The sequence below is a fragment of the Athene cunicularia genome (genome assembly GCF_003259725.1).
Source record: "Athene cunicularia isolate RWA chromosome 11 unlocalized genomic scaffold, athCun1 chr11_part1, whole genome shotgun sequence".
Classification (NCBI taxonomy): domain Eukaryota; kingdom Metazoa; phylum Chordata; class Aves; order Strigiformes; family Strigidae; genus Athene; species Athene cunicularia.
The window spans coordinates 8626900-8650518 of NW_020799113.1; the positions used below are offsets into that span (position 1 = coordinate 8626900).

Genomic DNA, 23619 nt, shown 5'->3' on the forward strand with positions numbered 1-23619 from the left:
AAACTTTAATGGAATAATTTAACTCTGAGCAACATTTTGCTTTTTATTGCTTTCCTTAATATCCTAATGCAAATTTAAAGCATCAGTATAATACTGACACCAGAGGGCACTAAAATAAGTGCTCTCTGGAAGGAGATGATGATTGTCCCATGTTTTGGTATTGGTAATGTGTTGTACTTGCCAGAGCAAAGGCACAGCAGCCTTCCAGGAGCACTGCCTTTATGTGTATAATGTGCATTCCACTCAAGTTGTGTTAAACTTGGTTTTGTTTCCTTCCATTTGGCACTTATATGGACCTCCTAATAGATTATTTTTTTTTTCATATAACTTCTGGTGCTGTCAGAAGATCCTGTTTAACTTCTAGTGTTCCTCCTTCTGACATTTCAGAAGCTTTGTTCATCGTAGGGTTTTTTTCTTGATTGCAGGTACAGGGAGTTGCAAAAGGTTGTTCTGGATGTAACAGAGAGGGAAGGTGCTAAGTGTTCGGGCCTTTTTATTTTTTAATTACTCAAAAGAGATGAAGGACAGTTTCCAGGTTTCCTGGAGTTGTTGGTCAACTCTAAGATGTGTGAAGAAATTACAAAAGAAAGTTACTTATTGCAAGAACTGGTCAGATTCAGTTGTTCATGGTTATTCATGAAGGCTAAGACCTCTGTTAGGTAAAATAGAAGTTACTTTGCTAATTTTACTTCTTTGATCTAAAAGCATAATATATGGCATTCTGCAATCAAAAGATTTGTCATTTCTGTATAACGTGCATTTATCTTTCATACATACATGCAATATGCATATGTAGTATACATATTCTATTGAAACTATATCAGCATATTTATCCTAATATTGCACAGTGTTATATGTAGGAAATGCACTATTCTCTTCTTTGCATGAACGAGTAAGTGTATATTAGAAAAGCTCTTTTTATGAGTACTGAGTGACTATCTCTGTTTCAGGAAAATATTGAGGAGACCTTCAATAACTCAACTAAAAAATTTAGATGAAAAAAATATCCTACAAAAGATGATAGAAATTTGTTGTAACTCTTTTTCCGAACTTTTTTGGAATTTACACTGCATTTTATTGAGTTTTTCGATACTGTCAACCTATAAGCCAAAATTAAATTGACCAGGTGGGGGCAATGTTGCATTAAAAAGCAGGAACTGACCAACCTTTTCACATCAGATAAAACAAGTCCTCCCTTTTCCACCCCAAGTACTTCATTGTCTCCTATTAAAACAATTTATCCTACGGAACAAAATATTGTATTTATTACTTCTTGAAAGCACTGCTTTTAAGATCCTAGGATATTAATGTGTCAGATGTAAATGCGCAACTATTTTATGTGGGTGAGACTAGTATTTTCATTTGGCCTCATGCATTTTTTAATGCATTTTGAAATTTGATGCTGTAATAATATGCAAAAATTATGGTTAGCTTTAACCTTTCAGTCTGCAGTTTTGAAATAACTTGTTGTTAGTTATGGTTTTGTTTCTAATAATAATACAAAGCACGTTGCTACTACTTACTTGCTGATTGCAAAATCAACTGGCTATCCATTTCTGAAATAATTTCTTTGGCTTGATTCCTCTGGCTTGATTAGTATTTACTATTTTCATCAAGTGTGGGTATTTTTCCTTTTGTTGTACCTATAGACTATATTAATTTTATGCTAATCTAGAAAAATTGAATTTGATTAAAAGTATAAAAATATATTTGCTAGAAATAACAATAATTTTGCTCTAATTGAATATGTGTTCTCTTAGTACTGGTTAATTCAGGCTATGAGGTTGCCTACTGTCAGAAATGTATAAGCCTTTTAACCAAAGCAGAGGTCGCTAAATATTAATATAGTTTTTGCTGTAACAAATTTTAGCCTTCCTTAAGTGTTACGGTCTGCCTCTTAATTTTATGCTCCCTATTGTGTATGTGAAATGTCTTTTTGATTGTCACCTGTAAATGAGTTTATCTGTTATAATTTTATCTTAGCATTCCCAGTGTAATCAGAAAAAAACTGAGAGCGCGAGGTTGCTATGGCTGCTGTTGGACTGATTTGATTAGGTTGTTCATCTCTTTAAAGAAAACAAGTAGTATTGTTTTAATAGGCGTTGATTTAATACTGATCATTTATAAATGCCACTTAGTGTAATCCACTTTTTATGGTGGTCTTTGTTAATACAGATACACATAAAGCATGATAGAAGTATTCTTGAGGGTTGTTGCTTATCTTGAATGGATTTCAGTGATAAAATCTTTCTCCTTGCTCTTGGTGTGAGGAACTCAGTTGTACAGGTCAGAATACAGTTTTAGAGGGAGTCTGCCTGGCCTTTAAACCAATGTGTGACTCAGGGGGAAGGTACAGTTAGTCTCCAATGCACCCTTTTTGTATCCCCCTGAACCAAGTGTAATTCCCAGTACCTGCATTAGGGACGGTGTTGGGTCTTCTCTTGAGTCTGTGCAGACAACCACTTGTTACCCCATGGTGGAGGTACAGTCTTGCAGAGCCAGGGCCTCAGGAGTCCTTCGAGTGTAATACTGCTCCACATCCAGGCTGAGCCAGTTTAGGTCTTTAGGGCAAGAATATTTCTGATTTTAGTTGTACATTGCAGTACCATACTTTCAACTTGAGGTGCTGCCATGAAGAGTAGGTATTTCTTTCGAATAGGAAAAAAATGTTCTTGCTGGCAAAACAGCATGCTTGGCTCCTTTTCAGAAATACTTGTTGCTGCCTTCATTACTGTGCACTTGACCTGTCCATGGAAAGGCTAGCAACTGCCTTGTCTGGTTTTTTGCATTGTTGTCATCTTTTGTAGAATACTCTGAAGCCCCTATCTGGTGGATTCCATTTGAGAACGGTAACTTGGAGGTTGCTTGAACAACCCCAGGATGTCTAAAAAACCAAATGAACCTGTACCATTGGACACTGGCCCAGTTTCTATCATGGAAAAAAAAAATTGAAGTGTTAGCCTTTTGCTTACATAGACACATGTGTATGAGCACACACATACACACATAAGACAATTTGACAGTATTTACAGTAAAAATCAGTAAGTTTTGACACTCTGATCTCTGGGGTTGTTTGTCCAGGCTGGGAAACACAGGTCAGATTGTCCAAAAACGCTGCTGAAAGCGAAGGCTCTCAAGTCCCAGTGTTAGCACCTAAGAATGGTGGCCCACTTTAGAAGTGTCAAACTTCTACAATTCACTTTCAGTAGGTACCTTCCGCTTCTCAGAAAGCATCTAGAAATGGACTGGTTTAGTCAACTACAAGATTTCAGTAACTTGACAATGTAGCTGTGTTGTTGTTGTTGTTGTTACCCTGTGCTGGTATCTCACGTTCTGGTGAGAAGCTAATGAAGTTTGCCGTCCTCGGTTTGATTGGGAAGCACTCAAGTGCCAATACAGGCTTCTCCTTGCATGCTCCCTTCTCTTCCCTGCAGCTCTGACATCCTTGCTCCTTGTTTGAGCAAGTCAGCCGGAGCTGTGAACGCCCCAGATACTGCCTTTCCAGTGGGGAGGCTCCTAACGGGTGGAAACTGGCCAAAACTTGGGGTTTGCTGCCATCTCTGTTAGCTTGACTTCAGCAAAGAATTGTCTCTGCTAAAGAGAGTACTGTTGCTTATTAAATATGCCAATTAAAAATGGATAATAATTAGGATAATAAAGCCAGAAAAAAAAATCACCCATTCAGCAAGAAGACAAGTCAAACAGGTAACCCTTTTGTCAGAACCTCCCCTGAGACATTTCCTGATCTCTGGCCCATTGCCTGCGTGGGGCGGGCAGAGGTGTTAAGCCGGCAGTATTGGCAGTTCACCTTCTGCATCTTGGGAAGCCTCCAGTGCTGCTGCCTCCTTCCAACCCGGCAACACGAGCGTGGTGTTCCCAATTCTTTGTTTGTATGCAGCAGTTCTGTGCTAGAGACATTCTTCTGCTTAGCAGAAACACTGCAAGATAGTACTCGGGGGCAAATTTAGCTATGAACAAGCCAGTCAAAAGGGGGTTGGCTCTTTGCTCTGGCAAACTTGACATTTTTCGTAAGTCATTGATGTGGACTGCATGGGGATGGAAGAGGTGTTATACTCGATCATGGAAATTGATTTATTTAGCACAGAAGCTTAAGGCTGTTGTCTTAGATTTCTTCAAGAGATAAATACTGTAAGCAAGGGACTCCTAGCCTGTGTGTGGAAATAGCACATAAAATCTGACTAGAATGTGTGGGTGTTTACTGAACCAACTCTTAGTGCAGCTCATTCACCAAATTCTGTGAGATTGAGTTTTCATATCCTGTGAGATAAATAGATGTGAAGTTGTCCTGCTTGGCTCAGGTCCGTGTGAGAGAGGGCACTCCCACACGCTGTTGCTGGCGGGGAAGCCATTTTTGCTCTGCAGCAGGGATGGAGCGCCCGAGCAGAGGCACACCTTCCCGTGACGGCGGGTCGGAGCAGCGCACACCCACCTCCCACCGCTCCTCTCTGCATCACGCGCTGCCCTGCTTCTGAGAGCCTCTGCCTGTGTCTGTTGCACTGAGAGGAAACCCTGGGCTCTGCAAGGCACAAATATCAGGAGACGGGTTTTTTTATTTGGTTGCGCTCTTTTTTTTTTTTTTTTTTTTTTTTTTTTTTCTTAAATCCAGCCAGCTTAAACTTTTGTATATTCTAGCTACAGCCACTGAAGTCTCTGTAGTTAGTGTTGTAGAAGTACAGGCAGGGAATCCTCTCTCCTTCAAAATTCAGTATCGACAGATACTTTTTTTCCCCCTCTTGGTGAGCTTACTGGCATATCTTGTCATCTTCTGTGAGAGAAGGTTGAGGCAAGCTTTCCATTATCTGTAATAGTCTGGGAGAGCCTTAAGTGAGACAGTGCTACAAGAGGAGCAAAGATGGGAAAGTCATGGAAAAGGTAGACAAGTTGAAAAGACATGGTTGAGGACAAACACAAAAAATACAGGGCCATGTGGTTATGTAAATGCAACTAGATGAAGAATAGTCATGCAGTCATTTTGTGTCTGTGTAGTTGCATTACCTGTGTGGACTACAAGATTTTCGGGAGGCTTAAACAAAAATTTGATGTTTTCTTGTGAATATCCAGAATCCCATTTCCTACAAAAAAATATTCTTCAGCATTTTTCTAAGGTTACTCTTGACTCCAGGGGTGTTGACAACAAAAAGCTGGCCTTAGATCAGCAAGACAAGCCTGGCTTCAAGACAGAGCCACTACAAGCTCTCTCTGTATCATGTCAGATGGAAGCTGGTCACAGCAGGGCACCTCTTAAAAAAACCAAGCTGTCCTGGGCATGGTGGGACTTTGCAGTATAGCGTTCCAGTTCCTTGTTGGGGTTGGCAATGTTACCTTACTCGGTGTTGCTTTTTTAATTGCCAACTCCTGGCTAATCAGGATGCAAGTGGATGAAAAAGTGTCACTTCAGTCTCCATTTTCTTACTTGTGATATCACTTACTATAATTCATTCTTGTGGTCTGCTATTAAGCCACCCTATTTCCAAATCACTTGGCATGTTTCCAAAGACATATCTCATAGGAGTGCTGGTACCTAGCTTCCTTAAGCTTGAAATTGCCTCAGCAGTGTTTAACCAAACAATTGGTCAGATTTTGTTGGTGCATGAATACTTAAAGATTTAATTGCTGCGTGAAGTGTAATGCACGGAGCACTCTGTGAACTTGGAGCAGAGTACAGCAAGGTCACGGAGTCAAATCTCCAGCTGGGGATGACTTGGTCTTATTGCAATAAGAGGAGGAAAAGGTTGTGTGTACCTTTATTCCTCCTGTCTTAGGACTGGGCTGGCACCAGTTCATCAGTGTTGGCTGCTCGTAGGTATGTTGGTTAATAATGGTTCAAAACCCTAACACCTGAGTAAATGCTGCTGAGTAAAGCGCATCAGTATTTGTACCTTTTTACCTGTAACGTGAGGTACGAGGAGGGCATGGCAAGATATGGCAATATGAGTTTTCTAATTGATAATTTTGTGAATCCACTCGGGAGAAGGGAAGGTTTTGTCCTGAGGAGAGAATCTGGGTAGGACATGGGTTGGAGGCAGGTGACACTCACTACAGCCCCGTGCTGCAGTGCATTGCACCAGGAGGAAATCCACCTGGGTTTCACTGCAGTCATCACTCTGTGGTGTTAACAACTGCTTAAAAATAATTTGTTTTTATAACTATCGTGAGGAGATCCAGTTCTGAGTGTACAGGCCAAGCAGATCTGTAGGGAAGGAAGGTGACAGCTTTATGCGCTAGCTCGTGGGAGAAGCTGTAGGCTTCCTGAGAAATGCCTGCAAGAGCTTGTTTTTGGGTTGGGTTGGTGGTTGGATCATAACGATTCATACGCATGGCTCAGATATCCCAAATAAAGTATTGCTTCCCATTGTGATATTGGCCATAATTTGCTTCATTGCCTGGCAGTTTCAAATTATTTGACAATAAAAATGTCAGCAAGCCTATAAAACTAAAATACATGCTTAGAGGAAGATGATGCTTTATTTAAAAAAAAAAAATGGTATACAGTGACTATGAAGAAAAGAAGCATGGCTGTTCATAGTCCACAGTTTTCAGATCTAAAGTGTTATGCAAAGCCTCAGAGGTCAAGAAAGCTAAAATCAATACCAAAATACATATTATTTTTCTGGGCTTGAAAGCCAAATATGTAACTATAAATTTGCATTTTTGGTGCCAATATTCTGTGGAAGTAACACAGCCATGTCTTACTCATCCGTATTGTTTCAGAGGGACGAGAGGGGAAAAAAAAGCTTTTGTGCATCGTGTCATGTAGCACTTCAGTTGCAGTACTGACTTTACAAGGCTGTATTCTCTTTAAAATCGACAAGACTTGAAATATTTTCTCCCAACTCCCATCTGGGGTTCCTGCACGGGGAGCAGAAACCCATGTCGGTTGGACGTGGAAGGGACGCTGCCAGCGGCACCGGGGACCTGCCGGGGAGGGCTGCGGAGCTGCTGTGAGGAGGGCCCATCCGGCCCATCCTGTATGAAAGGCTGTGGCAGGTGATGTGTTCCGGCTTCTTTTTGACTTGATACAGTTTTATGTAAAAAATTATTTTAAGTTGTGGTATCAGACCTTTTTCCTGTGAAGGGAATGAAATGCTTAGTCATTTTTGAAGGTGACTTCTAAAACAGATGCAGAAGGCAACTTCTTTTTTTTTATGCTGTTGGCTGACGTTGTATTAATGATATGTAAGCAAGTCATCCTGTCAGTAGAACAACTGACAGGTTATTTGATTTTTCTCATACTTTGCATTGTTCAGTTTTAGTTAATAATGTTTACAGTATTTTGCAATATGTTTGGGAGGAAAGGTTTTTTATATATATATATAACTGAAGCCTCCTTTAGGATAGGTATACCCATGCTTCCAAGAAGGAGTTTGGAATATTTTTGCTAGGTGTCTTCCATATGTGGTATAGCTTCTAGAAAACAATTTGAAACAGTAACATGGATTTTTTTAGGGAGTGCTCAGGTCTTCTGACTGTTAAATCTGCTTTATACATCATGCACTTTTCACCCTGAAATGAAACCAGGTAGATTTTCATTGCTTTTGCTCCCAACAAAGTAGTGCAAAGCAAGATTAACTTCTCTCTTGAAAGAGTGACCCATGCAATAAAAGACTTCATCAGCTTCAAGTGAAATCAGAGAGAACTTTGACATACAACCGTGCACCCTTCTGGTCAGTGATACTCCTCTGGCCACCTTCCCGTTCAAGACACCTCAGAAATCTGACAACCTTAGACACATCATCCCTGCATTCATTGAAATCGGTAATTAACAATAAGATCCTTGCGAAAAAGGAGTGGAGAAAGGGTTGTTCTGGAATTAATTTTTTCCTCATTAAACAGAAAACAGAATTCACAATTAAGTTTTGTGATAGACAACGTATACAGCCTGCTGGATGTGTAGCACTTAATTTCTCTAAAAGGGGATTATAATAGAGTTTGGAGATACGTTGTATTATTGCAGGTGTTACTCTCTGTTAAACAGTTCTTAAAAGGCAAGCCATAGATCAGGATGCCTATAAAACCAGTTTTCATTTGTTCATTTATTTAGATTGTTGCTACATTTGATAACAGTCCAAATAACAATAAGTGGTTGTTTCTGTACATGACCCATGTAAGAATCCATTATCAAGCAGGTAATGCATTAATAATATCACGTTTACTAGCAGCTACCGTCAAATTGCAGGATAAAATAAATGTATATTTTCTAAGAAACCAGGATTAAAGGAACTGCTTTTAGAAACTTTTTCCAGTTAGTCAACAGGAGAAGATAGTACCTCACATGCATTTTATTCGACTTAATGTGCTTGACCACTTATTTTGCCTGACAAGCAAAGGTATGGAAGTGGGATCTTCTCAGGCTCCCATTATTTCCTCTGGATAACTACAATATTTGGGCTATTTCCATGTCTTGGGCAGCATTTTAACTAATGGATATGTTCCCAACTGAAGTTAAATGGAAGATAATTCCCAATAAGAGCCAAAACGTACAGTTTGGTTTGGAGGCTTTTTCACTGAAGCATACAGGCTGGATGGTGTGTTGTGATCTGAGGTAGAATTTGAAGGATCATCTTCCCTCATGTCTCCTCTTGTCTGGAAGCCAAAAAACCTAAACACATGGTGCTTCCCAGCTTGTGAGCCTTGTTTTGGTGTACCATTGGCTTTATGATTTATTTATTTTTTTATTACTCAGTGATCCAATCTCAAAAACCTATTTAACAGCCACCAAGTGATGAATGGGTTTGAGAAAATGCTGAAAATTTTAAGTTTAAAGACATAGCTAAAATTTTGCCAGTGGTAAGTTCAGAACAACTATTCTCCTAGTAAATACAGAAAGCGTAGCAACTTCTGGTAGACATGGACAGGGATGGAAGCTGTTGCTCACAGCTTTACTGTCACCATGCTGAATGGACACTTAGACTTTTAAATTCAACAGAGTTAGGCTACAAAACTACCCTAAATCTCACAAAGCACCTTGAAACTTGTTTTGTGATTTTTGAAAGGATTCAGTCTGGGATAGGGTGAAAGATTTATAACTAATCTGAAATCTGTATCCTGTTGGAATAGAGAACATAGCAGCTTCTTACATAATTCTTAGTTGCTGAAACTAGTTTTCTGTATCCTTAGATTTTTTGTGTGTGTATCATTAGTTATTTTTAGAAGTAAATTAACCCTAAAATCAAAGTTTATGCAGTGTCGATGCGGTTTCTGATTTTGAGGTTTGGCTAGGCTGGTTTATAGTTGCTATGTTGGAGTCAAATCATGGGGGTTTTACCCTGTGGGTCTGGTATTTGCTGTCTATTGTGTATCTTCTTTCAATTAGCAACTTTCTGTTTGAACATACCGTATTTCCTATTTAAGTGAATGTATATAGTGTTTGTATTAGCTCTGCATGTACATACATAACTTTGCAGTTCTCTCTTTCGCATTCTCCTGAGGAGTTTGCTCCTGTAGCTTTAAGCCTTGTGCAGTTCTGCATCTGTAAACCATCCAGTTTGTTCCTGAAGTTCCAGTCCTGCAAGTCTCTCTGCAGGTGAACCTTGCCCAGTTTGGGGAGGCTGGCGATGACTTCAGCAGGGCTTACACTTAGTGCAAAGATTTGTTCATGGAGGAAATTGTGGGGTGGATTTTAAAATTTCTTGGACACTTCATGAGTGTATGCCTGTGTGTGCAGTGCAGGAAGGAGTCCCAGCCCAGTTTAGCTTTACCATGATTGCCTTCGTTTACTTATGGTCTTTGCTTTCAGCGGCAGTTCTGTTGGAAATGGTGAACGTTTACAGCTGAGTGCTGTAACACTTTTTGTGGTAGCTTACACTTATCTTTAGTCATGTATGTGGGCTGGGGACAGAGCTACACGCCATGGTTTTCCTAATTACTGCTGTAATTAGGGCTCTGGCAGAGAGAGTACTCCAAGTGGACTGTCCTTTCTTCTGCTTGTGTTGTCTGTCTCGTCTGTGAAGCATAAGCAAGAGGAAGAAAACGTCAAGGTTTTTACACACAGTGAAGGGAAATTATATTTCTTAGGGTGAAAAGAGACTCACACATTTGTTTGAGGTGGTTGGAAGAAGACTTAAATTAACAGATTTCAACTCTGATTCATTATCTGAGAAATCAGCAGGTCACACAAATACTGTGTGTCAGGACCAAAGTCATATGTGAAATGTGCCGCCTTGTAATCAACATATGATGAACGAGGAGGGTTGTTTGCTCAAGTATTGTTTGGTCCAAATGATTATTTGGTTATTTGCTGATTTTTGAGCCTGCTGAAACAAGCGCCTTATCAGGTAACCTCAAGAAGCATAGTATTGCAAACGTCTGACCTGGTTCTCACAAGGGTGTAGAGACCCACTTGCTATTCTTGCAGATTGATTTCTGGCAGCTGAGCAATGAGTGGTGAATCATGTATAGAATAAATATGCCTCTCAAGGGGTAAAATAGTTTTTTTATCCCCATAAAAGAAAGCACTAAATACTTTTTTTTTTCCTACCTGTGATGCAGAAAACTGTACTAAATGGTTTTTATTCTGATTGGATCTTCCCATAGTCCTTGTTTCTTTAATCCCCATTAGGCAAGTTTGTCTTAAAGGAAAATCTACAATGTGAGCAGTGGCAGTCAGCCTTTATTGGGGACATTTTATTTAAGCTATCAGATGTGTTTTGACACTTAGATACAAATGGCTATAATTTAATTAACATTTCTCTGTTAAGTTTTGAGATTAGACCCTTTGTGTGGTGCTAACATTTTTCAGGAAAGAAAAAATTTTTCTTTCTTCTGAGAAGACGTCTTAGAAACTGGAACTGAAGAGCTTGAAGTAGATTCCTTCTGTACTCTTTATCTATCTTTATGCGTTCTGTCTGTATTTTCACCCAGGACCAGTGCAGCCTCTAAGGTATCTGTAATGCAGATACCTTTCTGTTAGGAGATTGTCTTATTTTACTTAGGAACAGCATTCAAGTGGTGATCATATGGCCAACCACCAAAATGCAGATGACATTTTAAGTACAAAGCAAGAAAAATGTCTTCTGTTCTATTATTTCTTTTGGATTAAATTTTCATGTCTTCCTCCTCTGTTTCCTTTTTAGCCTGTTCGACATGGGAGGAGAGTATTACTGCTATGGCTCCGACATCACCTGCACCTTCCCTGCAAATGGAAAGTTCACTCCTGACCAGAGGGCTGTCTACGAAGCAGTGCTGAAGTCATCCCGGGCTGTAATGAAAGCAGTCAAGCCAGGTAAAAGATCGGTACATGTCAGCGGGAATTGACAAGCTTGATGGCAGCATTCAGGCTGCCAAGACAATTATGTTTGTCCTTTAGAAAGTACTTGAAAGCAACAAGATGACAAAATTAATCTGCATGTTTAAACAGCTCCTAATGGAGGATAGAGGAGGACATTTTGTGACATGTGACATTGCATAACAGAGGACACACAACGTTTTCCATACAACACTTTTAAAGAAGTAATGCTTAAACAATTATTAATAAAATTTAAAAAGGTATTTTAATCTTCCACTTTTTTTTTTTTAATTCCTTTAATCTGGTGGTGACAGCTGTTACTCTGGTGTGCGTTTACACTGACAACCATCTTTTCAGGAAGCTTTATGCCAAAGATTGAAGTCGGTTTGGGTGAACATGTGTGGTGTGCTTTAGTTTGTTTCAAGTGTTTTCTGTATTTTACATGTAAGTTCAATAGAAATCTACTGTTGTAAAAGAGGATGGAGTGTATGTGTTTGGGAAGGAGACTCAATTGCCCTTAAAAAGCTTTAGAAAGCACTGGCTATTGGGTGCTTCACCGTATGCATTAGCAGGCAAGCTAATTTATCAAGTATACCATTTCATAGTTGAAACAACTTGAACATTTCTGAGTATTACTAATAGAACAGCTTTGAGAAAAATGTACAAAGCACACTTATCCTTTAAATTTACTATATGAGCTTTCAGTCATCAGGCCTTGAGTGCATGGGCTGTCTGGATTGCCAGTCAGAACATATGTAATTTTCCTGTTATACAAGCTGCTGGCAGCACTGTTGATTTTTGCAGCTTGGAAGGGAGCAATAACACTTGAAGCTTATCTGCGAAATGAGACTAGATATTCTGCCATTTTAATAACAATGTGTGTTCTCCATCATCTGCTGTTTCTCCCCTGAAGAATATTATTCCTGTTCCTCTTCATAGTTTGCTTTGCATTTCAGTGCCACCTCTAGTTTCATGGAACATTTTTGCCAGTATTTCATGCTAATAAGTTGCGGACTGTCTTCAGAACGTGAGAGCTACTATGATGCTGTACTCAGGGTGGTGTAGAAAATTCCTCAGTTTACTTAATTATTTATGGTGTCAGAAGATAAGGACATACTAAGTTAAGTATTTCTGAAAAGTAGTTATAAGAATCCTTTACTAGGCCTTGGGAATTTGAGATTCATAGACAGAGAAATCATTCTTAATGTCTGGCAGAAGATGGAACTGAACTTTATGTTCTCACTGCGCTTTAGTTGTCTTTCCTGTTCAGGAGAATGGTGCAAATGCTGTTTATGAGACTAGTCATGGTGAATTTTCTTGCTCCAGACAGCAGGTTAAATACGTTCTGTGGAATGGTTCATTTGGTACCCCTGTGTAATGAACGGCAACCTGGACCTTTCACACTCTGTTGAATTACGGACCTGGGTAGAGTCCTGCAATGTGCAAAAAATTTTACCATCTGGAAAAGTCTGCGTTTTAGGTCTCTATGGTTTGTACCCTAGTTCTTTTGCAGCTTTTAACCCATCTGTCCACTCATTAAAAAAGTCAATGCAAGACAATATTATTCTATTTTCCTATAATGAGCTCTCAAAAACACACCAAAAGGCAAAGACTCTTTACTACTGAAATTGGTATGAAACACTTAAAATAGGTAGTTGGCAGAAAAGTATTCAGTGTCTGAAATTAATTTACAGTGTGCTAAAGACTGTTCAAACTGGAATGATGAGCTGGATTAAAGAGAGATCCTCTTCTATATGCAACTTTAAATAAATTTAAAAATCAGATATTCTTCAAATAGTTACTTAGTTATTTTGTTTCCAATCACACCCCTTTTCATACTAAAGGGGTCACAGGGGATAAGACATTTCTGTAAAAGGCTTTCATAAATACTTTTAAAGAAATATATCTGCTTTATTTCTTCCACCAAATTCCTTTAAAATGTTTTGGCTAGCTGTTTTAATTGAACACTGAGACAGACAGAAGAACTGCCATGTCATGTACTGTTGGACTGCTAGTTGCAAGTGGCATTGGATCTCCTGGAAGGCTAGCATTTTGCTGTAGAAGCAGCAGCACTGACCTTCATAGCATGGTTACTGTCACATACTTCTGAGGGTGCTGAGAAACCCCAGAGCCCCTCAAAGGGGTGGCTGCAAACTGAATGTATTGTTACTGCTGCCCAGAGAAAGCTGTTTCTGTGGGAGTGGCTGCAGCCTCCTTCGTCTCCTTGGACAAACCCAATTTGTTAGCTGACTGAAGCACCAGGATCTGCTCCTGGGGAGCCGGATGCTGTCACAGAGGGGAGCAGGAAAGGATGGTGTGAATTCAGCTCTCAAGTGTCTCTCCTCCCTGTCTGATGGAAAGTTAATACTTTAGGTCTCTGAAAAAGGAGGCAGAAGAGCCTGTGGGTTTAGAGTCACTAAATGTAAACCCCCCCCAGCCCCATCATGTTTTAGTCAGATTTTCTGAATTATGGAGCCCTTGTTCATTTTGCTATTATTTCTGTTTGTCTTCATTTCCCAGGGTTCCTAAGATCAAAGGCAGTCAAGTGACTTGGCTGACATGGCAGTAACCATTCGTGGGGCAGGCTGTGCAGAGTGTGTGCAGCAGAGTCAGCAACTGGAGAAAATGGGATTTCTCTCCAGCTGCAGAACTGAGGCCGTAATTATGCCTTGTGGAAAGGGTCACAGGGGACATCTAGTTGTTGTCTTCAGAAGGTTAATGATTCCTGAGTCTTTCTCATTGCAAGATAGGGAGCAAGTACTTTAGGGAGAGTCACTAACCAAATACTGTCTTACATAACTGTGTTTATGGAAGGACACACATTTGCTAGCAACCTTAAACATTTTATATAGACGTGTGAAGTTCAGAGATTTGCGTTTCTTTTTTCAATTTGTCTCTCATATGAACCGAATTGGCTTGAGTGAAGTTACTTTCTGAGAGATAATAGACCTCCTAATACATTTTATTTATACTTCTATATGCAAACAGTTGTCATAATTTTAAAAATACTCGAAAACATTGTATTTTATTGTAAAAAAGCATTCATCTGACTGCATCCTGTGCGTGGTTCAAACATGCAAACAGCTCAAATCACATGTATGGGTCTCCCTACCTTCTAACTGAAAGACCAGAATTCCTTCTGCAAGCCAAATAATATATTCCGAAAGTTAAGAAACACTCTCTGTGGGATTGTAGCCTAAGTTCAGTGCAGTCATCACAACTGCTGCCACAAACCATATCTGTTTAAAATAAAAGGGGAGAAAGACATATTCAGTCTTGCATAAGCAGCAATTTTGAAACTACTGAACGTAGATCTTATATGAAGACACTGATGCTTGTCGCTGAAGCGAAAGAGTCAAAAAGGCGTGCTTGTGGGGCAGTGGAATAGTTGTCTCTTTCCTACAAAGTCAGGCTCGTGATCCAAAATGTCAGAGAGGAATGTTGTATTTCTATTTAGGGGATATTCTTAATGCGTCGAGTCCATCTGGGTTAAATTGAGTCTTCCACAGAACTAAAATTCAGGGACAGATGTGCAGAATATTGACACTTCCATTCACTTCGGTGTCTGAGGCATCATCTGCTTCTTACTCAGAACAGTGATTTGAGAAGCTGTTTGTCTTTACATAGATATTCTACATGAAAAGAATTGCTAAAAAAGAGTGGAATTGCAAAGCCAAGTATCCCACACTTAGATTCTAGAAGTTAGTGTCCTAATTTGTCTCACTTCTGCATTGTTTTTAATCTCACTAGATTTACTAAATTGGTTGAGTCACGTTAGATGCACTCCTGGAGCACATCTCCCAGTTTATTTGAATCTGAAATGAATTCAACTCATGCACTTCAAAACTCCACTGTGGAAACCAAAACACAGTAAGTGAGCACAAGCAAGAGATTCCACCTCCAAGTATGAGTGGAATTAAAATCTTCTTGTAGATAAATCCATTGTTTCTCCTGCTATTTTTATGCAATGTATATAATAGAAGGAGCTGAGCTATTTTAACCTTTTTGTTCCATGCATGGCCCAGAGCTGTTTATTGCCTACTGTTAAAAACCTGCTCTAAATCCAGAATTATGAACATCCTCACCAGTTTTTCTCAAGAGTACTCATCACAACACTATACAGGTGCTTGACAGACAGTAAGTTTGCTTGCACTTCATCTTAGTGATGTGGAAGTGTGCAACATTTACCCTTCTGCAGGCAACAGCAGACAGTCTGGAGAAGCTAGTGTAAAAGCTATTGACTCATTTGGGATTCCAAGACTGAAATTCATCAGACTTGAGATTTTTTTTTGAAGAGAGTTGAACATTGCTCTTGCTCAAGCCCCAGTTGTTTTGACCTCTGTTACAGCTGTGAGTGCCCAGCCTTTCTGCAAATCAGACTCCAGATTGTCAAGCCAGACACTGCTAAAATGAAAGAAAATTATTAATGAACAAATGTAAAAAGAATAAATAAATTTGTGTTTGAAGCAAGTTGTCTAGCATCCTGCTGGGACTCTGAGTCTGAGGGAAAAATGGTTGCTGATTACCAGTGGCAACATTCAGGTGCATTTGCCATGCTTGTGTTTCTGTGAAGTCTCTTGTTACTTTACCTGCACACTTTCAGCTTTTACAACAGATGGAAGAGGAGTTATACAAGGAACAGATATCTTCAGTGGTCTAGAAGGAGCTGTGCTTGCCTTGGAATTAAAGTCTTCTGGAAGTAAGGGATCCCCAGAACTAAATGAACTTGAGCTTTCCTGTGGATTTGTATCTTGTGGTTGGTAGGAAGGTTTGGTTGGTCTGATGGAAGCTTTTCCACTGGGCTGAAGGTACTTCTGAGGCTCTTCTCCGTGTGAATTCTCTTGTCTGTAGTCACGCATGAATGGATGTTGCCGTTTTGCTTGCATCAGGTCTTCTGTCTTTTAGCCAGCTGCCTACATTACAAAACGTAGCACTGGGTCTATTCCTGTGTGAGTGTCATTGAAAATCTCCAAAAAGTTTTAGAAGTTTTACTGTAGGAATGAAAAAGGCAGCAGCATGAAAAAGGCCTTGCTCCTATTGAAGTCCTATCTAAAGGAGTAGGTGGTCATGTAGCCAAAGGACCATAACACATCAGTACTGAGGCTCCAAGCAAATCTTGTGCAGACAGCATCAGTTGATACTGCCTAACTCGGGAAGCCTTGATGCTGTGACTATAAAAGTACTGCTTTTAGCGTAGTTCTCCCCTATCCCTGTAATTGCCCAGGCTGAAAAAAAGCCCCCTGTGGTGGGAGAAAAAGTATTGTGTAGCACAACATCAATAGGCATAAGGCCATATAGTGTAATGGTTAACGGCACGGTGTGAGGTCTCAACTCTAATGTCTGTAGCGCGTCCAGTGGACAACTGTCAGGGCAGCAGTTGAAAGCCTGAACTGCAGGGGTAGATTAGACCCTTTTGTGAACAAGTTTGACATGTCTCTTGGTCGTGGAAACATCTGAAGAACTTAAAAGGGCACATGTGCATTGTTCCTAAATCCTGTCTCAGGATTCTCCCATTCTTTATCTCAGTTGCATAAGTTAGATCCAATGTCAATGAAATAGCTTTAATAGCCATCATTTGTCATGTTACACCTTGGAGACCAGTATTGTTTTCTTGTTGTCATTAATATAAATCTATTTGAAGAAACATTTGAAATAATTGGTTTTGCTGCAAGTCCCTCTCTGAAACTTATAGAAAGAGAAACATGATCTAACTTAGAAGTTTGACCTACTCTGAGCCAGGGTTTGAACCAGATGCCCTCCTGGCATCCCTCCTAACCCAGATCACTCCATGACTCTAAGTATGTTCTGAAACATGCAAATGAAAATGTCAGTGATATAAGAAAAAAGTGTTGATGGCAATCAATGCCTGTGTGTTCAACTCTAGCTCCTAACAGAGGAGGTAGTACTTTGCAAGCCAACAGACAGTGGTGTGCTTCAGCTTCTGTGTGTGAAGCGTATTCATACTTAACCCAGCTTTGAGTATCACTGTGTTCTCATATGGGTGCTTTACGTCAGTGGTACATACGAGTCCAATAGTGTTTGGGAAGTCACTGTGAAATAGCTTCTTTTTTATTCTTTAGCAAATTACCGTGTGTTTATACCATGTCCTGCCTCTCAAGTGATTTCTGCTATTTATTATTTGGATTATTATCTTGAGCATTTAGAAAATATTAACAATTAGAGTTCTGTAAATTTAATTCCTGGTTGACGAGGACAGTATGGTTTCTACATATAGGAAGTTTCTATATACAGTTTCTATTTATAGAAACATTGAAATTTCTTAAATATATTAAATCTCCTACTGTGTTGAGAAGAAATAAAGAGGAAGTATGCTTATCTTTAAGCTTTGCAGTTAAAACTATTTTAGATTAATGCACTAGACCATAAACAGAGTCTTTAAGATTAATGAGCTAAATATTGGAGCAATCACATACTTTCCATTTTCATCCCTTTGCAATTGCACACTGGGACCTTTGAACATTCCTCCCTGTCTTCTCTGTAGACTAATGGAAAGCCACAGGAGAAAGGGAAAGAAGGGAGCTTGTTGTGCTTAGCATTCCTGGTACTACTGCAAAACTTGTGTATGTTTAAAGAAACAAACAGAAAAAAACTTTCTTCAATCTAAGTTATACACATTAGGTTTGGGGGGAGAATTAAGAAGTAAGAATTAAAACACCTCGATCAGTAAGGTTTATTGTCCTAAATTCCAGTTTAAAAAAAGAGATCTCTTTGTCTAGCAAACTGCTCCCAAGGAACAGTTGAGTAAGGCCAGGTTGGCAGCTACTCAATTCCCTATCTCTACATTTATATGATTTTAAAAGCTTGTATATCCAAAGTCCCTATTGAACCAAAATTGCATTCAGACGTTAGCTGCGCAGCTGGGAATATTTGCTGATTGATGTTTGTTTGTTTCAATAAAATGAAAAATAAAAATTGGTTCCAAATATGCACAGAAGTTGTTGTTCACCAAGTCAGCTTATGTGCAGTGTGAAAGTTTTCCTCGGGACAATGACATTACTATAGGGTCTCCCTGTAAGATTTGTATTTGCATTTTTTCAGTTGGAGCTCATGCTCAGAGGTATATGCATATCCCAAAGTTCTGCATTTTACCATCCAGGAGGGTGAGTATCCTGTTGTCTCTGGCTTTCGGGCTTTGCTTTTCTGATAAATCCTGTAGAGGAACATCTTGAAAGAAATCTCTGTCCTGGGACTAACATCTCTGATATTGGAGGTGGAGGTTTCTCCATATTAGGGCTGGAAGATGCCTTGCCTCTTTATAGCTTTCCCAGAACTCAAGTTTCACATAAAGTCATGGAATCTTTACACTCTTAAACCCTTTCTTCCAGGATATAAGATCAGCCATTGCAGATTTCATTGATGCCAGGATTGCCATGTAATATTTGAGCAAGAAAGTACAGTCAAGTACACTTCAAAACCAGTCAAAAACATTTCAGGAAAAGAAGTAAACCCATGTGTCAAGCAAATAAAACATCCTTCTATTAATCATGTAGGTATCAGCTGTCCTTAGATCCTAACAGGAATGTGTCCCCTTTTGCTGTAGGTGCTGAATAAGTGCAAAGAAGTAAGTAGTTCTCAAAAGTCTAAGGTGTTTTGAGGTAAAGAGGCCAGGGGAAGAGGGTTGGAGCAAATAGTCAGTGAGTGCAGGCCAGCAGCTGTCTGCCTTGGACTACAGAAAGTTCTCTGTAGCTGATAATCCCTCCTCTTGCCAGATCAAGTCTTGTGTTTTGCAGCTGAGAATAGGTGTCTGAAGGTGTTTTTCTCAAGTTAGCAGTAACCCTTCCACTCTTTCTTGTGCTCTTCTTTCTTGTGTTCAGTAGATTTAGGGCTGAACTGTGGATGCGCAGAACAATTCAGAGGAAGGCATTAGATGTTCCTGTAGGTCTAACTCTGAGGCCTTCCTTTAAAGACCAGGAGAAAAGGTCCTTGGGAAGTCACTATGGTGAAACATGACAACTCCATGGTGTGCTACCTGCCATACACAACCTTAAATCCAGGCTCAGCATGTGAGTACTTAGGTTGCTGCCACAGTTGTACCTGGAGTTTGAGTGTTGGCCACTCCTCTTTCTGGTTTCCCCGTGGTGGCAGAGGACCAAAGAAAGTCTTGTGTATTTGTAGGTGCAGGATGCTAAACGAAGGTAATCCCACCTGGTCTCGACCTTTGTCTTCTGGGCAGCTTTAACTGCACAAGTGTTGAGCTGCTGTGTGAAACCCTATGCCAAGGCTTTGTGCCTTTCTCCCGATTCTTCAATTTTTGTTCGTTGGTCCACTTTGCAATGGAGGGAGCTGCCTTAGCTGGTTTCCCCATGTGCATCCTTCCAAGGAATGTTGTCAGTTAGAAGGACAAACCAAAGCAGCCACTTTATTTTCCAGTGTTTTGCCTCCTCCCTGTTTGCCTGCTGCTAAGGGATTCAAGTGGTAAAGCTCATGGAGGTAGATATAAGCCCAGGGAATTTAGAGGGTGAATAGTCTGTATTTTTGTACAGCAGAATGTAAACTTTGGATGGTATGTACTCCTGAAAACATTATGCTGTCTAAATATTGAGGCACAGTTCTTTCAGTGAGACTGTCAGGAGAAGTTAGGATCAGTGAACAAGTAGCAATTTCATAAATAATCTATTTTAGACGACAGAAAATGCTGCAATTTGAACTCAAAGTAGCAGTATGATTCCCTGTTCTATGTTCTAATAACATGTCTCTTACAAAAAAGAAGAATAGTGAAGAATTTAGCTCAAGTAGAACCAAGGATTATAATAACCAAATAATTAAAGAACTGTTTAATCGGAAACTAGTAGCTAGGGTTATTTGGCATAGCAGATTGTACTACTAGCAGTTGTTTCTGTTATTAAGTTTAGCAGAGTTGTGCTTAGGAACATATGCAAATTCAAAATTTGCAACTTCACAGATTACTATTTCTTTTTGTCCATGACAGTTCTCTAACTTCTTTAGAATGCAGATTTATTTTTATTTGCTACTATTTTGAATACTGCTTTAGAGTAATTGTCACTGTATTCAACCAGGATTAAAATTTATTATACGTAAGGAAAATAATTGTAACTGTTATTAGTATGTATTCCTTCCAAGTTGAGTACAAGGTTCTCATTCACATGCAGTGGGCGTTTTTTTATGCAAGTCATTTGGGTTTTATTTTATGTAGTCCGGAGTTGTACTTGGTAGAACACCATGTGGGCATGCTTGTCTGTTGTGCTGTATAAAACCAGTAGCTAATTTTGATGAATTTTTAGAAAGAAATTGGACTGTAAACTGGACCTTTTGACAATAGCACAACAGGGAAGGGTGTGGGAGCACAATCTATTTTACAGTTCATATAATTTCTAAATGCCCATATGAATTATTCCCATTCAGATTGTCATATTTTAGGCAAAGTGCTGCTGATCATTATTAATCTGCTGTAATATCCAAAGCAAAACAATTATTCTCAGAAATAAAACATTAATGACAGAAGTTGAAGATTTTATATTAATTCCTCTAAAGAACAAATGCTTTCAGGGCATGTTGTAACCAGTATTTGATATTCACAAATACTGCTGAATGACACAGCAGTATTATTTTTTTCCCCCTTGCAGTTAAGAATGTGTTATTGTGTTAAAGACGGATTGGAAAGTAAATCTTGTCACTATATGTTTTAAAAAGCTATTTGTATTCTGCTCTCTCCTCTATTGAATGGAGTTGGCTGTATTTTTCTTGCTAGCATTAATGTTCATAAATGTTTCTCTTTGGATACTAACTCTCTGAGGTTGACCCAGAAAAGGTAGTACAGCTTTCTGTGGTAAGTTAATTCCATTTTTGTCTATAAATGGTTAAAGTGTCAGCCACCACTTCGGAGGTAAAAGCTGAGGGAACTAAGGGATGCATGGACAATACTGACAGTCAGGTTTCAATCCTTGATTCTTGCAAGATACTATTAAATAAAATGCTGTCGTTGATTATTGGAGTTCTCGTTGTTGGACACGTAACTTAACCTTGACAGAATAGCGTAACCTACAGCAAGAGGTGAGAGAGAAAAAAAGCAGTACTTTCTGTCAAATTCAGCAGATCCTCCAGTTCCTCTGTGCAAGCAGCAATCTGTTGAAATGCAAGATTTCAGTCAAGTCTGACTGCAAACCTTCTGGGAGCTGCTCTTCCCCGCTTGTGCCTAACGCACAGGAGCTGACCCGTGCATACAGTGACCACTGCAAGGCTAGGAAGACTAAAATAATGCTGAGTTATTTCCAAGTGTATAAACCCAGGCACTTCAAAACAGTTGGGCCGTTCTGCCCTGCAGTCCCTCTCCTGTGGAGGTGTCTGAGCAGCCCTTCTCGGGGAGGTGTCTGCAAATCTATTTAGAGGTCTTTACAGACTTAGAGCCTAAATTAGCTGCATGTTTTTTAGCTTTTCTCTACTGAATGGGTTTTGGCTTAAGGCTGTTTTTTAAAAAAAATCTTATTTTTTCTTATTTGTAACAAGTCGTAATGTTCTAATGTTGTACAATTCTGATTTTAACAGTGGCTTTGGGGGGAATAAGCTGCTTTTACATGTTCTGATGTGCACTGATTTTCTCTCAGTTCAGTATTCAGGATATGCACCCATTACACATTGTAATTTGAGTTGAAGTACAAAGTTCGTCAGTCCTTCGATCTTGACACTGCATCAGCTGTAGCTGTCAGAATGCAAACCTGCTAGACGTAGATTATGCTGTTTGCCCTGAATCTTATCTAAACAGAGGCTTTTCTAAACTCCAGAGATTGATAAGTTTCCACACCACAATCACTCCCTCCAAGCACTTCCCTCCTTCCCCCAATCTTTTTCCTATTCTTGCGTCCCTGAATTAAGCATCCATGTAGCCATCCAGTGCTGACTGTGAGGCTTACATTAGTTATCTACACAGTATATGGAGCTTTGAACAGCTTCGCTGTCGCCCAAACATTGTCAGTGTTTGAGTACGGCATTTTGGTTTCTCACTCTTGATTCCTTGTCCAGTTGCAGTTGCCTTACCTGGTGCTGCAAGAAACCAAGCTCGATAACTGAGCAACTGCTGTTTCATGTAGTGGGCCAAAAGGAAAGTATGAAAATCAGAAATTCCACAAATTGTTCTCTAGCACCCAAATGAAGAGGAAAGAAATAATTTGGTTTAGTATTTAAATAATGTTTTAGCTTGGTTTTTAAACTAGATTTTATTGGAATTTTTAAGGACCTATTGTTGCATGTCTGATATGGTCACTGTGTGTTGGCAGATTTTAATCTGTTCCAGTGGGTTGCTGGCTGGACAGAGATTGCATTATGTCTGCATTTCAGTGGCACTGCCAGGGGACATAGGGCCATTTGCCCTTGTCTGTGGACACTCAGAAATTAAATGTAACTTAACCTTAGCACAATCTGGGGAAAAATTACTACAACCTTGCCATACTCATTTTTTTCAGTAAGATTGTGACATCTGTGCTGGCAGAAAAACCCCACCCTACAACAACAAAAAAACCCTGCTAAATCATTTGTGGTTTAATCATTGTCATATTACAACCACAAAGTACCCTAAGTAGCGGCCAAAAAAATCCTGTTAGGCCTTTTCTGAGCACTTTCCGACCAAAGTGGCTAAATACCACGCAGTAATTCTAGATTAGTTTTGTATGCTGTTTCTACTTTATGTTCTCAAATAGCTTCTAATAAAACATCAGAAAATAATCACTGGAATGAAAATACCAGTGAGTTAACAGCAACTGAGGAACAGTTTATAGTGTGATGTGTTATAACAACTCATCTTTTTAATTCTACTGTTTAAAATGTTATGGTATGTTCATTAAAAGTTAGGGATGCTTTTGATTCCTGGTTTCACTAGAAGCATTTATTTTTTTTGAACAAAAGTCTTGCCTATCAATGATATGAGCAAAGAGGTTACAGATTATTGCAGAGATCTTTATATGATGTTTCTGAGTCCCTAAAACACGGTGTTTTATCTGAAACGGGGAGGGGGTGGTGGTGTTGGCAAACAGAATTAGAGAGGAAATACTTTCAAGGAAGCAAAACAGTATGCATCTTTTCTGTAACAGTAGTATCTAAGGATAATAGATAACATTTAGGTTGATGGAAATAAATTTTTAAAAGCCCTTTTTAGTAAACTTAATGTGTTAAGTTTGCCATTTTTAAACACAGTACCTCACACATGTGCAAACCTCTGCTATACTGTTTGCGTGGTATCTGAAAACAGCCTCCATAGTTATATGTTTAATTAATCCACGATCTGCCACATTGCACTGTTGGACATAGCCACTGCTTGGTCGTCGCTGTGTAGTTCATCCGCTCTGTATCTCAAGGGATCTCACATGCTTTGGTTGCTATAAAAGGTGCTTTTTGTCCTGGCC

General features: G+C 39.4%; 1 protein-coding gene across 1 annotated transcript in view; it reads left to right on the forward strand.

Moving 5' to 3' along the window:
- Positions 1-23619, forward strand: part of PEPD (peptidase D) — a 150429-nt gene that overhangs the window by 101731 nt on the left and 25079 nt on the right. The window contains exon 13 of the mRNA XM_026856947.1: positions 11094-11242. Coding sequence (XP_026712748.1) covers positions 11094-11242 — 149 coding nt within the window. The remainder of the gene's footprint in view (positions 1-11093; positions 11243-23619) is intronic.